Source organism: Diadema antillarum, unplaced genomic scaffold, assembly GCF_040938485.1.
Source record: "Diadema antillarum isolate AM-2024a unplaced genomic scaffold, OU_Dant_1.0 seq00000819_RagTag, whole genome shotgun sequence".
NCBI classification, from domain to species: Eukaryota; Metazoa; Echinodermata; class Echinoidea; order Diadematoida; family Diadematidae; genus Diadema; species Diadema antillarum.
Window position 1 is genome coordinate 728956 of NW_027271696.1, and position 16965 is coordinate 745920.

A 16965-nucleotide genomic window follows, 5' to 3' on the forward strand; every position below is an offset into this window, starting at 1 on the left:
TCAAATTTGGCATCTATCTGTTTGTGTCAAATGTATCCCAACCCCCCCCCCTTTTTTTTTTTTTTTTCATTTGAGGAAATGATTCATGAGATAATGGCTTTGTATCTTCCTTTCCCCATGACACATCAGTAATAGATTTTACAAGTTGGCATGGCATATAAATAGGAAGAAATGTCTGTCCTTTCTATCCTAATTTTGGCCAGCAAATGTACTGTGCAGGTCATCATTAGATCAGAAAGCATGTGACTGAGAACAAGAGCAACAACAAAAGCTAAACTCATTCTGAGTATTCATTATGTGGACAAAAAGTGGAAAATATTGACTTCAGAAGTATGCCTGTTCATTTTATGTCCTCCAGCTGCTCAACTAAGGACACATATTTTTTATGCCTCCGCCACGAAGTGTCGCCGGAGGCATCATTTATTTGTATTTTTTTTAAAGTGGACTGAAGCTTTGTGGAGTAGGCCCATCAGTGCTGTGTATTAGAAATGTAAATATGTAGTAAAGGATAGGAGAGTTTGGAGGGAGTTGTGTTAGGAACATAGCAAGTGTGGTATGTTGCCTTTATTGAACTGGGAGAAGGATGAGTTAAGAGATGTTGACATTCCAGAGTGCGTCAATTTCTTCTGCAAATCGAAGATGAGAAGAGAGCATTGTAAAGGTGCTTGTCGTTGTTTGTTTTTTAGTCTGGCATCCAAGCTGAATGTTCACTTGTATTTCCAAGCGAAAATCTAGTGCCCTTTCTTTGGATATCCTGCCACATTGGGATGGGATAAAATGGGATATGAAATGGGATAAATTTGATTTTGATGTAGTTCAAGTCGAAAGAACCAGATGAGCTTGTAATCCAAGGCAGTTTGATAGGTCAAGGAATACATTGGTTTCTGTCCCTCAGTTTGTTTGATGTTGGTGAAATGTGAAATACCTCAAACACAAAATACTTGCAAAGTTTCAAGACATGGAAAGAGGAGGTACTTCGTGTCCCATGCATGTTGGTAATTATTGTACATACCAATCATACCATGATGATGTTAGTACATTTATGTGTTTTCTAGTTTATTTCAACTTGTCGATAAAGTATGGCACCCCATGACATCAAGTTCAAGCATGCATCATGTGTGCATTCATTGACGCAATGAAAATTATCTTTAAACGTTTGTGATAAGAACAGGTACATTCAAAACTGCATGGTTTTCATTTTTTGCTGGGGTTAGTGAGAACTTTAGGTGAGAATCAATGTTGCTATTGTAATTCTGTGTGGAAATTGTGTATAAATGTCTTGCTACTTTGATGATTAAATTCAACATGTACATTTTTTTAAAGAAAAACATTTCATATTCTTTTGTTTTTAACTTGCGTGCTATATGATGTCACTTCTCAGTCAGCTGCCTTATCTGTTTTGTTTAACTGATGCTCTTATTCATCTATATTTCTCATTCTCCGGTGTAAAGTGGAATCCCATCTCAAACATTGGTGATACAGGTTGAAGGGTGGAACAGCATACGCTTATGCACTCAGAACATTTGACAAGCGCATTAGGATGGTTTGTCTCGAAGCTGTGGCACTTCCTTTTCATTTTGAGTGCACTGATTCGTATGAAGCAAACTCTTTGATAAAATATTCAACCAATGTTAAGGTACTACATTTTTATGTTCACTACGTAGAAGACTCAAGCTTCTCAGCTCAGATTTTCATTTTTGAACTTCACGGATGAGGTTTGGGATACCACTTCATATGTCAAACATACAGAAATAACCAGAAATGCAAGCTAACACACACACACACACACACACACACACACACACACACACACACACACAAATCACATGGGCTACGAATTATAGGCTTTGCCGATAGGTTGCAATGAGTGATCAACATACAACTGTACTTTTGTATCTGTGTGCATGTTTGGCGTATGTGTTTGAGTTAGATTGTAGTACAACTGTAGTGCCCTCCATAGTATAAGCCACTTAAATGTTTCCAGTTTCATCATGTACCATAGGTGAATTGTATATCTGGCTTTCAATAATAGACTGGTTCTGTAATGTACATAAGTATTCAAATTTTATACATGCTTTGTTCACAAAAGTTGCCCGTAACAACCATAGAGCTTGCTGGAGGCTTGCTCTACCGAGCACCAACTAAGTGCACTCCTGTACATGTATATGGATCTTAATGGAAGCAGGTGAATGAAATGTTTCATTACTACAAGTAGGAAAAGAAACATGCAGAAATTGTAATACATCACAGAAACGGTCTGTTGGAGTGCCACATTAGAAGATCTCATAGACAAAATATGAGGAGTGTGTGTGTGTGTGTGTGTGTGTGTCACCTGAACAATTCATAGTTGTGCACTCACAGTACATTTTCAGTGGCTTTCATCACCACATGGCAAGCAGTGAGAGTCATGATTAACATCACTGTTGACAGATGTAATCTACAGTGTATTCTTAAAATTAGTGCAAATGTAAAGCACGCGTGCATAGTGATTTTGTGGATACTGTAATAAGGCACAGTTGCAATCCCGAACACAGAGGGCAGTAAATACCCTTGTTCAGAGAGGGTTGATAGATAGAGTTGCGACACCGGAAGTTCGCGCTGATTGGTCAATCCCTAAAAATAGTTCCCCCTGGTCGTATGATGTTGATAAGACTTTAGAAAACCGCGTACCCTATTATGACGCAAACAATGCATTTATTGTTATTTTGCTCCGTGGCTCGCGCAAAGTAGAGTTACACACTCCGCGCATGGGTTTTGCGCGAGAGTGCAAAATAGCTTCCCCTCGTCGTTATAACAACAGTAAAGACCCACAGCCCGGGATTTTGAATTACAACAATAATTGTAAAGGAGTGGGACTACATGACAACTCTGTCCTTACACTTTGACGTGCGCCCATCAACATCAGCCAGGAGCGTTAAAACAACTCTGAAAATATTTCATCCTTTCAGGTTGTTTGCATCCGTTTCCTTGACCTCGACAGTAAGTACTCCTTTCTCTACTTCATTAAGTTTACATGATTGCCGTAAAAACACGACATTTTTCTCAACAAGTCACACTCCCGTCGCAAGCAACAATATATCTCACACTGCCACTGGATCCGTATGGTACTGCGCGCCTATGTGAAAACCCTGTAGAAATAATTAGTCGACATCGACGACCAGGGGGAACTATTTGACGTGACCTTTGCACCCCAATGTCGCAACTCTATCCATCAACCCGCTCTGCCCTTGTTTGACATCTCATTCTGTTATGATTGGCATACCAGGAATATTAGCTGGGATTATTTTCACTCTGCAGGTGCTTTATTTTCATAGCTGGGGGTGTTTTGTTTCAGGAAGTTGTGTGCATTATTATAGTATTTTGTTGCAGCTGTTAATTTCCTTGTTTATTTGTTTAAAGTATCGAGGCAACTATATGCTTTGCCAAATGAGGCCAGAATCTGTACAAAAATTAACTCGCATCCTCTTTCACCCAATTCACACTAGAAAGGGAAATGCTTGATGCAAATAAAACTGACGTTTCATATTTGACATATTTGTTGCTTAATAAATCCACTTCAGTCAGTTACATCTTTTTTTTTTTACTTATTTACATGAAAATACTAGTGAATAAATTTTGTACAAATACATATAGAAGGATGTTGCTTTTTACATAAAATACAGAATGTACAAATTTCATACAAATGCATAAAAGATGTTGAATGGACGGAAGTTGGTTGACTAGCTTTCATATCAAGATCAGAATTAGACACTTTGTATTGAGGGAAAAAAAATAAGGACTTGATGAACCCTTTCTAAACTTTAAAGGGATGGTATGGTATTGGTTGAGATGGGCCTCGGGTTCCAAGTTTTTGTGAGATAATGAGAAATTTCTTACAAAATATGAAAGAGCATACAATTCTAAGAGGAATTCAAAGTTTATTTGAGGAAAATTGGTTTTGAAATGGCTGGGATATCCAAAAACAAAGAGGTCCTTATAAAAGGTGTGACCCACCTTTTATTAGGACAACTTTGTTTTACTTTGTTTTGGGATATCTCGGCCATTTCAGAAGCAATTTTCATCAAATAAACTTTTGATTCCTCTCAGAAATGTATCCGTTTTCATATCTGATATCAAAAGTGGTTTCTAATTGTCTTGCAAAAAGCTAAAATTTGAATCCCCCATCGCAACCAAAACTACACCATCCCTTCAATCGTATGTCAAACTTGGATCCAATATAATTCTGCACTTGCTAAGGTAGCATGAGGGATACAACGACATGTACCAATGGCTTTTGGTCATCAAAATACACTCTTAGAATGTTTCACCCTGTTTCCCCCCCCCCTCTTTTTTTTTTTTTCCGGCCTGTGGCTGTGAAAGCAAGGTGCATGCACTTCCAAAATGCTCCGTACAAATGGAAATCATATTTGCCATATAAGCCAGCATTGATGCACTACACAGCCTTGGCATTTCTAGTTGAAGCTTTTGTTGGAATAGATGACATTCTGAGCCAAAAAGTCAGCAACTGCTGACTTTAGCTTTTGTTTCCATCATTTCATCTTGATAACTGTTTATTTCTATCCTCACAGCTAGCAAATCATACTATAACTGGGCATTCTTAGCTGAAGTTGTGACTTGAAAATGGCATTTATGGCCAGTTATCTTTCGGTGACCTGAGACCAAGACGGATTTTGCCCCGATTAAATTGGCCCATCAATAACTTGTGGAGCATACCTGAGTTACACATCATTAAAATGATGCGGAAGAGTCTTTTCAAACCTTGATTGCAATAACTTGGGCAGACAGACAGACAGACAGCCTGAAAATACACAACCACTGGCATCTCTTCATTGGAGACAGATAAATAACATGATTACAACCCGAGAGGAGAGTGCTAACATTCCTGAATTTACTCTCCTCCAATCAATTTTGGCACCCACTAACCCTCCTTTTTTCAGTAAATACTCCCCCCCCCCCCCCAACAAAAAAAGGAACAAGAAAAAAAAAAATAATGCATACTCCATAATGCAAATCCTGTTCATGTTAACAGATTTTGCATGAATGTGTATGTCTGTGTGCACATCTGTGTAAGTATGTCTGTCTGTTGGTCTAGCTGGTCACACAGACATTTCAAGCTGCACCCCCTGTCTGATCTGCACTGGCGCCATCTGCCCCTTCTTCTGCAGGGGGTGTGGGGGGCCTCTTGACGGGGAAGGCGAACTCCTCCAACAACCTCATCTGACCCTGCTCCTTCAAGCTCTCGGAGATCTGAAGCAAGCGGTTGTACTTCGACGTCCTCTCGCCCCTGGCCGGAGCCCCGAACTTGACAAAAGTTGCTCCGACGCCAACGGCCTGTACAAAATTCATACAAACATTAACATACTACAGTGCACTCCAGCTACACCAAACACAGTTAAACATGAAATTTTGTTACAACCAAGTGAAAATTCAAGTTCCAAAAATTATTCTCTATATATCTATATTATCGTTGCTGGGGTGACAAGACCTTGTATCTGCAATTTTGATGAAAATTAGTTTTTTTAATTAATGGTCAAATAATGGGATAAGTGATGTCCTGTCCAAATCCCAAGTGTCTTACTTCAAAAATGAAGCCACCACAGCATGTCAAAGGGAAGGCTTTCCCATTTGCTATAGTGCTTTGGCCGCCATGTTTTTTGGCTCTCCTGAACATTTGACATTTTGCAGATACGAGGTCTTGTCGCCCCTGTGACGATATGCTTTTATTAATGAAATTTTGATACAAAAAAATTGCCAGTCAAAAGGACATTGTTATAATGGGAGTTGCCTGTATTAGCAAGTGTTCAGGTTGAGCATACAGTTATATGCACCAACACAGTAACCAGAGACTCCAACTCTCCCGCTTTCGATGGGAGATCTCCCGCCGACAGCCCATTTTTGCTAAATCTTCTGTTCTCCCGCTTGAGATTTAATTTCTCCTGCTTGAAATGATTTCTAACTTAGTGTCATCGTATGTTGAAAAATAAGCCTTAGATAGCATGAGATAACATCTAGAACCCTAGAGCTGGACCCTGGCCACAAGGAACTTTGCGCTTCGCGCACATCAAGTTGGAGTCTCCCGTTTGCTAGGGGTTTCAGGCGGGAGAATCTCCAGATCAGAAGGTGCTTGGGGTTGGAGTCTCTGAGTGACAAAACCAACACTGATGGGTGATATTTTCCTCATTTTCCTGGTAGAATGACCACTGTTGCCTTCAAGATATAAATTGAAATGTGATCTTCTGAGGAGCATGAGAGTTTGAATTCTTAATACATGTTATATTTTGAGTAATTTTAAGATTTCTCCCTCCTCACATCCCCATCTACCAATATATCTTTCATTTTATCCATTTATCTATTCAATATTTTATTAATCATAATTTTTTTATTTATTCATCTTTATTCATCTTTACTTATTTAGTTATCTATTCATTTATCTATCTATTTCTCTATCTATCTATCTATCTATCTATCTATCTATCTATCTATCTATCTATCTATCTATCTAGGGGAATGGACTGATTAATTGGTAGACTAAATGTTGATAAGAAATTATGTAAAAGAAACAAAAACAAATCAAGGATCATACTTCACCATCATACAAACGTATTAATAGCTTTTGACAAATGTGACTCATTAGCTACAAGTACTTGCCACTATACAGTGACAAGCATGTTAGCCTATGTGTCAACAAAGCTAATTACCAATTTGAAAACAATTCTGAAGCAACAAGGACACATCTTTACATAATATACACAAACAGCATCATACACACACACACACACATACCAAATTTGAATAAAGGAGGAGAAAGTAAGATGGAAGCAATGTAATTTGGCACTCACAAGATCAGCTAGGAATGTCTCTGAGGTGTCGCCTGGCACACTGGCTACCACTGTGACTGACCCCTCCTCTGGACATGATGAGAGAGAAAAAAGGGAAAGAAAATGACAAATAAATGCTGCACATTTCTCATACCTTCATGCATCTGTCTGCTAAAGTGGCCTTAACCCGTTGAGGACGAGTCCCGAGTATACTCGGGCAAGCGTCTATGGGGAAATGCGTGTTGTAGCAAAATCAGCCCGTCCTCAACTGGTCAAGTGCAGACTGTAGTAGTGAAGTACAGATATACAGATCATACGTGTACTCCATGGCCGTTCCTTAACGCAGCATACATGTATTTTCATATTTTGCATTTTCCATATAACTAACGTTCCACATTGGTTTTTGGCATACTGTAAAAGTGGATATTATCGTGTGAGTAATTTTTTCCCCTCAGCTGGGTAAGACGAATTTGGCACGTTTTTAATTCCACAGAATCAGGACATTAATTACTGGAACACGTGGTATGCAAAAATATTCATGCGCTTTTATTTTTGCGCTAGCTTCTGGTTGCACGAAATGCACGAAAATTTTAATACCGCGAAAATTTCCACTTCTTCTACAGTACAGCACAATGTTTGCTAACATAGAAAAATATGTTGACCGGCAAGTTTTGATGCAAAAGTGGTTATTCCATTGCTACTGGGTGGTAACTTGATGAGCAACATCACACATGTCAGAATGTCATGACCACCTCAATGTTGCCCAAACGGCTTACCGGTACATTGTGTTTGGAATGCTTCTAATTATTGTCCTAAGTCTGATAACTTGTAAGTACTTACATATTTTGTACACAAATCATCAGGGACTCCACATTCTCTTGAAACATTTGAGCACAATAAAATTTGGCCTTCAAAATTCACAACAAAGAGGCAGTCATACACTTATTGTTTTTCCCTTTCCAGAGATATATATTTCTGTCTTGAATATTGTATGAGTATGTAAATATGACTAAAAGATTAATTGCTCCTTCCCCGCCTACCTTTGATGAGAGACGATGCCTGGATGATGTCGGTTACCGTGGTGAGCTGTCGCATCCGCAATGAGACACCACTGGACGCCAGCTCGCCAAAGCCCTCTCGCACGAAGCGCTCGACTCGGGGGAAAACATGCTCTCCGATAATGTAGCACTTCTCCGATAGCCTCTCGCAGAGCTTACTCCACGGTTCACAGTCCTGAAGAAAAAACAGGGAAATTGTAGAACACAAGTAACAAAAGTCAACCAACCGTACATGAAAAAAAAAATGCATACTAAAATTACCATTCCAGAGGATCTATCACTACTTGAGACTTTTTCGTCCTCATGCAGCACATACTAGCTTCTAAATAGGAAAAAAAGAGAAATCTTTCTTCAATTTCAATACAATTATACTCTATTTCCATCAAACAATGAAGGAAATACATAACGCAAAGTAAAGATTTGTCAATTTGAAAATTCAACATATTTTCACTTTTTTCGCATAATATACAGAGCACTTGACTTGCCTCTTTCAGAAGGCAGGGGGAATATTATTACCTTTAACATATATCTCAGTATCGAGTCGAGGGAATGTGTACTTTTTCAAAAAATGAAATTTGTGGAATTCTCTTTGTATTTTTCTTATATCGTTCTACACATATGATATCATATGCTGTAGTAGTCTTCTCATCCAGCAGTGAGTGTGCGAAACTTTAAAATTCATAACTTTTGAATGCATTGTCTGATTTTCATCAAACTTTCACTAATGTGTTCTACCAATATTGCTGCATTCACTAAATTCTTGTCCTTTAATTAAGGAATGCCTTATAAATCAGCGGGGGGGGGGGGGGGGGGGGGGGGAACACACCTGTTTCCTGAAGGGGTCAATCAGGGCCACCACGGCTGGGTAACGGCTGATGAGATCGGCATAGAACTCTACCATGTCATCAGGTGTCTTCATCAGCCCCGCTGTCACCTCATACTTGTTCTTCTCCTACAGGAAAACCAATGGAGAGGGGGTTGGGGAGGAGGAATGATGGAAGGAGAGCTAAGTGATACTTCAGGTATGACCTTTGACATGTTAAAAATCACATTACCATGTTGTTTTGTAAGACTGAATGTGGTCTTGTCTTGTATACTTCATTTTCAAATGAAAGAGAGAAAAATTACTATCACATCCTCCTACATTCCTTCCAAGAAACACTCTTCATACTACTGTAAAACATGATGTATTCGCGGCACGAAATTTTTCGCGAATTGGAGCTGATGGACTTTTGCGTGGCATGAAATTTTCGCGAATTGCCACTGGCGTTCAAAGCATATAGTGTAGATGAAAAATTTCGTATGCATTTTAATTTCGTGAATCTTGGCGCTCGCGAAATTTGCGAAATCAAAATGCACGCGAACATTCCTTGTTTTACAGTATAGTTCAAAGGCATTCTTCACATTTAGCACACACATACATGACCTGGAAGATTATCACCACATGCATCAGAGTCTCCGATTCAGAAAATAACCGTGTGCGATATACTTTCTAACTCTTAGATATGACACAGAAACTAACAGCATTACACAGTATTTCGATATCAGTATTGCAGCACTGATTTGTGCAAACCTAAAAGTGTGTTGCATAAAGTCAGCAATTATACAAGAAGGTCATCCTTCAACATGAGCTGACAATTGCAAGAAAAGAAACCCAAACAAACAAACAAAGAATTGGTCATTTTGTGTTCACAATATCTACAAAATGGGTTCTAAACAGACTGCTAAGGTCTTTGGAATAATATTCAATACAAAGACTGTGTAATCTCACATCAAAAAATACAATGTATACATGCAGTCTTACGGGTTCATATATTTCGTGGGCAGCACAGTTGAGGGCCATGAAGATGTCCTCTCCAGGGACAAGTTCCAGGGCCTGGACTGCTTCCTGGAACAGGTCCAGCAGCTGTTCCTGTCTGTCGTACTGAGGTGTATATGTTCCGAGGTCATTGACATAATTTGCAGCCACCTGTGGATAAGAAGCATGATGTGAGTTCTTGTGATATTGTACATCACTAATTATACAGAAACATCCCTTAATCTTTTAGCACTTACAGGCAGCTTCTTGTCACTCTTTATTCCCTGAAGGAAGCAGTAAATTTGTCCTGAATCAGACCTTGTGCGCTTAGAAACACCTGTACAAAGCACCATATAAATGCAATTATTATTATTATTATTATCATAAAATCTTAAATTTGTATGCATGGGTCTAAACAAATTCATAATTAATCTACGGAGAGTTATATGCAGAGTAGTATGATGTATAAGAATGATATGAAAAGGCAAAGGAACACACAGAGTACACACAGGCACCCAGCATATATAAACACACACACAATGGTGGTCACGGACAGTTTAGTGATAGTCAAGATGGGTGACTACAGGCATAGTTGGAAAAAAAAAAAAACATGAACAAGGCCAGTACTTGAAACTGAAGAGACCTTGATAAAGTTCATACACATTTACAAAATTAGAGCACAATTTTGTGTTTTAATTCATTGAAATATTGTTTCTTACATATTAACCCTGCTGCACTCAACAACTCAGAGAAATTCATTGTCGCAAAAACTGATAACCCATTTTTCAATTCACATTCAGAATACATCTCCTTTATTTGCACCCGATGTGTATCTTTCAAACAATCTCTCATTCACAATTAGTACGTAGAAAGAGACCACTCACCCCTGATTTTGCAAAGAGAAGTTTGCCAATTTGCTGGTACACACTGGTGAGTTTCTTCATGCTCTGCACAAACATGAAAACAAAGATTCAGATCAGTGAAAGACAACTTTAAAGGCAATACCTAGCACTGAAAAACAACACTATAATGCAATCCTAGAATGTTTGCATTGATACTCATCTTGAGAGAACATGCAGCTCAAAGGAGTGAAATTTGTTCAGGTGTGTTATTGTGTCCTTCATTCGTCCATTAAGGTAGCTTGCATCTCCCTGTATGCCCTACATCATGGACTTTGGCTATCATCCCTAGCCAGAACTTTCCTAGGCTCTTTGGTTGCTTGTTTTTGTTGTTCGTCTGTTTGTTGTTGTTTTTTCTTGTCTTCCTCTCTCTGTGTACGACTCTGCAGGACATACCATTAGACTAAACATACAAGCACATTGTTTTGCCAAGTAACTCGAGCTCATTTGCTGACTTCCCGCAGTGACAAAAACTTTGAGCCTTACAGGTATATGATCTGGCAGATGCTATTTCTAATCTCAGTTGCATGGTAAGATGATCTTCCATGTGACTATAAAACTTTAAAATATTTGACTTGGAAAGACAACTAGAAATGTCGCTACAGCGACTGGTTATACCCCCGTCAAACAACATTTCATAAGCTTTGGTCAAAACAACATTTGATAAGCTTTGGTCAAAAAACTGAGGAAGTAGTTAAATCCGCAAGATCTTTCCTTGATCTTCTGCCATTAATATGCCGTTACCATGGCAACGTACTTTCGGGTACTGTCGAAAAATGCGTCTTGCACATCTACAACCAAAGGCACACGTCTGTACCAAGTTTCATGGAAATTGGGCAAAAACTGAGGAAGTAGTTTGCAACACAAAATTTTCCATCATTTTGGCTCATAATATGTGAGCTGTTACCATGGCAACATACTTTTTGTCACTGTCAAGAAATGTGTCATGCTGACCTATATCCTAAGACAAACATTCAATATGAATTCCATGAGAATTGGAAGAACACTGATGAAGCAGTTTTGCCATGAAGCATTTTGCCCTATATTTTACCAATAACATGCCGTTACCATGGCAACGCACTTTTTGCCACTGCGGAAATATGTGTCTTGCACATTAACATATTCAGATGAACATCTGTACCTAATTTCATAAAAATTGATCAAAAACTGTGGGAGGAGTTCGCGACGCAAGATTTGTACCCATTTTTGCCCATAATATGCCGTTACCATGGCAACGTACTTTTGGGTACTGTCAAAAAATACGTCTTGCACATCTACAACCCAAGGCACACATCTGTGCCAAGTTTTATGGGAATCGGTTGAAAACTGAGGAAGTAGTTCGCGACGCAAGATTTGTACCCATATTTGCCCATAATATGCCGTTACCATGGCAACGTACTTTTGGGTACTGTCAAAAAATACGTCTTGCACATCTACAACCCAAGGCACACATCTGTGCCAAGTTTTATGGGAATCGGTTGAAAACTGAGGAAGTAGTTCGCGACGCAAGATTTGCAACGGACCGACCGCCCGACCGACCGCCCGACCGACCGCCCGACCGCCCGACCGCCCGACCGCCCGACCGCCCGACCGCCCGACCGACCGCCCGACCGTCCGCTGATTCCTATATACCCCCTTCAAACTTCGTTTGGCGGGGGTATAATGATTTGATATTCTTGTCACCTGTCATCCATCCTTTATATAGCGTAATATTCATAGACACAAACAGTACACAACATGGGAAGTCTTGCATTGATATTTATCAAGTCATCATAATCATTAATGTGACATGCCCACATCATAAACAAAAACAGTGTATAGTCATGAGGCAACAAATTTTGTAACCAGGCAAAACCTAAATTAAGCATTGTTGATGGATAGAATCATAAAGCTTTTAAGGAGGTTGTTTTAGAAGCATGCAATATGGCATACAAGAACGCTTTCATACTTACCTCCACAAGAGGGCATCCCGGTTTTGGGAGTAGCAGTAGCTCCTTGATTAAGTTCTGTTTCCCCAGAGCAGGCTTTCCCGAGCTCAGGACACTCATCATTGGAATGGGCATCATGTATTCCTCAATATTCTGGAGGTTTCAAAATGAAAAATTGATTTAAAAAAAAAAGGAAAAAAGGTAATCAAATTTGAATTGTAAGAGATTTGCCATACTGTCAACTTGGATGAGTTTACCCAATATTTATATTATTCTCTTTTTTTTTTATTGTGGATAAGTTCACACAATAATTGGCCAAGCTTAGTGAACTGGACTAGTTGATAATTTTGCAGGCACGAGCATTTCTTTTAAATTTTAATATCTAATACAATATTATTGGCACTGTTTTCTTTGTGCTAGTTCAGTAGAGCACAAAATTCATGAAAATGTCCATCATAAAATTACTCCATATTTACAGTATCATATGTAACAGTGAAAAGGAAATGAACCTTTTGGAATGGCTCAGAATTGGTTCACTGGACTTACCAAGTCAACATTGTTTATATTCATGACCACACTATACTAGTCAAGATGGTATTTGCAGTTATGACAAGTTGGGAGTGACATCTTTTCTTCACATCATTTTCTTTGAATACAGTACAAAAATCATTAAAAAACAAAACAAGAGACAAAAAAAAAGAGCATTGGCACTCACCACATTGCCAGCCAGATGGCTGACGTGTTCATAGAGCTCCACTTTCTTCACCGCTGCCCCCGCCATGGCGACGGCCTGTGAGACCGCACACGCCGCACTGCATCCCGGGTACATTGGCTCCCGGGGCTCCTCGATGAGGACGATGCCCGAGCGGGCGCTGCCTGCTTTCTTCTTGCCCTTGGGTGACACCACCTTCTCCTCCTTGGCGGGCTCCTTGGGCTCCTGGTTGAGCTCCTCCTCGATGCGCTTCAGTCGTTCCTCCTCCTCCTTCTTGTCCGCCTCCTCTTTCAGCTTCTCCAGCAGCTTACTGGACAGAATACGATTAAAGGTACTGTTTACCATTGGGAGCAGTGAATTAATCGAGATATCACATTTGATGCATATGTGTAGGTCAGGTGTATCACAAAACATCCTACAATACAAAGATTTTGCAATAAAGCCTAAAATGTAAGGAGATATCACTATTTTTCTCAATAAACCATAACTGCGGATGGTTTAGTCTAGAAGCATTTTTATTATAACCTTAGTTCACATTTTGTATACTTACCTATGCTTAACATTGATTTACCAGGAAGGTGGGACCACCTCCCTGATTATACTGGTTGTTTCTATCTCTTACTCACATTTCAGAACTATTTTGAAGCACTAAAGCTGGGTTTTTGTTTCATCTGCAAATGGTAAAGTATGCCTTGAAAAACATAGTAGGGTTCGAATTACACAGAGATGATGAGGCCAGTGGCTGTGACACCCCACTGAATAGCTAGGATGCCCCTCCAGAATATGAAGAGTTATTTTAAAGGCTACTACTGGCCATGATCCATTTCTAGTAAAAGTAAATAGAAAATCCTCATAAGTTTTGAGACAAACACTTGATTTTCCCTGCCTTTTCATAAATTTGCACAATGCATTCAAATAAACTTGAAGCTCGACTTCAGTTCAGCTGTGAGCTAGATCTAGCTAGCTGGCTTGATAGCATAGCTGCACATTGAGTAAATGTCAAGGTACTACATGTCCCACAGCATCATATCTTAAGACAATAGTGATAACTTTTGTTACAAGGCACACAAACCTCAATCAAATTTGTGAGTGAAAGTAAAAACATTATCTTTAGGTAATTAATTTTAGTCTTGATGCTCCTTTAGGTGGTCCTGATGCTTACTCCAAAAATATAAGAGTCAATGACCCAAATCAAATGAAATTCAAGGCCTGATATGGTATTATTGCTGATGGTTGAGCACCACAATGACACACGGTGATAAGCCCTCAAGAGCAAAGCAGTAAAAAGGAAAAGCTTTCAGACTCCAAAACAGGGGATCCCGAGATCAAATCCTGTCCAGTGCTTACATTTTATTACATTTTATGTGGTGGGAAAAAACACACACACAAAAATCAGATGCAAGACACGGAATATGAGATGCATATACTACTGATCAAACAAGATGTTAACTCTGTCTATGATATCACCAACTTGTTATGCTGGGTTAGTAGCGTGAAACAGGTTTGAACTGGCAGAGGCACTTACATGATGGCGTCATCCACTTCGCTCTGTTGTGTAGGGTCTAGGCCTGCAAGAGCTTCTCTGATTGGACCATTTACCGTATCCACCGCGGCATTGGTAAATTGCTGCCTTTCTTTCTCGTCTACCTCCTTCTTCTCCACGGGAATGTTGTCAGGCAGATGGTTCATGCTGCTAGCAGTTGCTCTGGAAAAGGGCTGCGGCAAACATTGCAATGCAAAATTTCAAAAACACCTGATTACAAAGCTTCAACTATATTCAGTCTCAGTTCGAGTTCCTTTCCCACTTTGACTTTTTGAATTGTGGGCATTATCAATTTTACCTTTAATAGATAATATGTATGGATGACGATATACAAAATATCTTTGTTAAATCATATTCCTCAAAAACTGGCAAATTATTCAATATCAATCTAGGAGGCATCATTCTATAGCATTCTCATCCAGCTATGATTATTTAGGTAAAATATGATGCATCCTTGAACATTTTCTTTTTGGGTACAAAAACACAGCAACTTAAAATTACATTCTGATTTCTCGTTGAAAAAAAACAACACACCAACAAACAAACATAGGTGCGGGATCCAAGATATCTCACCTCCACACTAGAACAGCTAGAAGTTGATCAATGTATATTGACAAAAATACAGTTTCAACATTAACTCTCAACACTCTGCATTATGACATAGTTTGATAAACCCAATATATCCCCTTATTCACCTTTTCAAGTCCCTTGATGATACAGGTGATATCTGCCTGAACTGTGGGTTGACCCTTGGCATCAAGGACTTCTCGAGCAGTGACTTTATGGATGCTGGGAGGCTTTGCCAGAGTTTCAAAGTATTCCGCCTGCCGAGAGATAAGATGTGTTGGTTAGACTGGATGGATGTCTGAAACAACTCCTTTAAATCAGCCGCATAACTATGGGACACTGCAAATTTGCTGTATCACATTTGTAACCGCCCTGCGAAAGTGCAAACTTTCACAATGTGAATTTTTAGTGCTTGACCAATTTTAAAAGAATTTTGCTCATTTGTAATTTTGTGGATACGAGCATTTTTGTACAAAATTTTATACCTCTGAAACTATCTATGTGCTATTATTTTCTTAATTAGCACGAAATCAAGAAATATTCTTACACTGCCAAATGTTCATATACAGTGTCAACAGATTAATATCAGGGTTGTAAAACAATACTTTCAATATTGTTATATAAGTTAAAAAAAAAAAAAAGAACTGGTGGCACAACATGTAGACACTGGATTGTTATTAAGCATATCCTACGAATCCCGAAATGGGTAGAAAAGAAAAAAAAAGCTGAGATTTGACAGCTTCGTTGTACACTGAGAAATGAACATATGTGACCCTGCACCTCAAAACAAACAAAAAGTCGCCAGACATGAATTTTTAGTTAAGACCATATTATAAAAGAGCAGACTTTAAGCTTTAAAATGATGTATAACTCAAATCAAATGGACTCTCCTAACCTATCTAAATATTGGAAAGAAAGCACAAACTCAGGAAAAGTGTGAACTGAGAAAAGAGGCTCTGAAGTACAGTGTCTATTCAAGCGCTTAATCTTTACCAAACCGTGCTGGCTGTGCGATGAATGGGACGAAGAACAGGAAGTAAACCACCAGAGTAACAACAATGAAAGGATTATCAAATTAAACTGAAATTAAGCATGCCTCATTACCACATTCTGTCCATGATTAATGCCAATTTTCAAAGCAGGAGCACTATCCTTTCAAAAGTTATTAGAGTTGAAAGTGAAGAGTGTGGACAAGGTTTTTCAGAAAAGAAAAAGGGATTCTAAAGACACACCTAATCACACTATTCTACCAAAAATGTTCAAGATAAATTGCTAAAAAAACACACTTTCCTGCCCGATTTATGATACCAAATTTCAGCATAATGTAAAAGAAGACCCGCTCTTTCAGAAAATATGAAAAAGTCAAGATTGGCTAGGTTGACCCATTTCACTTATTTTCAGTCCTCACGCAAAATCAGTGCGTGCGATTTTATGTTCGTTTTGAGGTGCACGGTCACATATAAAAATAATATTCCATACTCACCAAATACCCATACACATCTGCTGGGCTGTCATAAAACATGCTATTCAGAATCTCTTCCAGCTGTTCTGGGATACGGTTTTCTCTGTAGAAGTTCACTGCCCTCTGCTTGGTTTCATAGAACTCCCGGGCATTCCTCTCAGATGCTCTGCTGGCAGCCAT

The 16965-nt window shown here is 39.0% G+C and overlaps 1 protein-coding gene across 1 annotated transcript; it reads right to left on the reverse strand.

Annotated features, from left to right (window-relative positions):
- Positions 1-5109: 5109 nt before the first annotated feature.
- On the reverse strand, positions 5110-16965 carry LOC139739816 (enolase 4-like). The gene is made up of 11 exons (XM_071650410.1): positions 16807-16965; positions 15452-15580; positions 14739-14929; positions 13217-13523; positions 12526-12654; positions 10559-10621; positions 9681-9845; positions 8703-8828; positions 7859-8051; positions 6840-6907; positions 5110-5331 (listed from the first exon to the last, which is right to left on the reverse strand). The coding sequence occupies exons 1-11, from the start codon at positions 16963-16965 to the stop codon at positions 5110-5112; spliced, it is 1752 nt and encodes a 583-aa protein (XP_071506511.1).

Bases quoted from the DNA above. Each gene is read 5' to 3' on its own strand.
- LOC139739816 (XM_071650410.1), bottom strand. From the start codon at position 16,965: ATGGCTGCCAGCAGAGCATCTGAGAGGAATGCCCGGGAGTTCTATGAA. The intron at 12,655-13,216 runs GTGAGTGCCAAT...TGAAACCTCCAG, and splicing joins GCCATCTGGCTGGCAATGTG to AATATTGAGGAATACATGAT. The intron at 6,908-7,858 runs GTAGGCGGGGAA...CATCATGTCCAG, and splicing joins GGCATCGTCTCTCATCAAAG to AGGAGGGGTCAGTCACAGTG.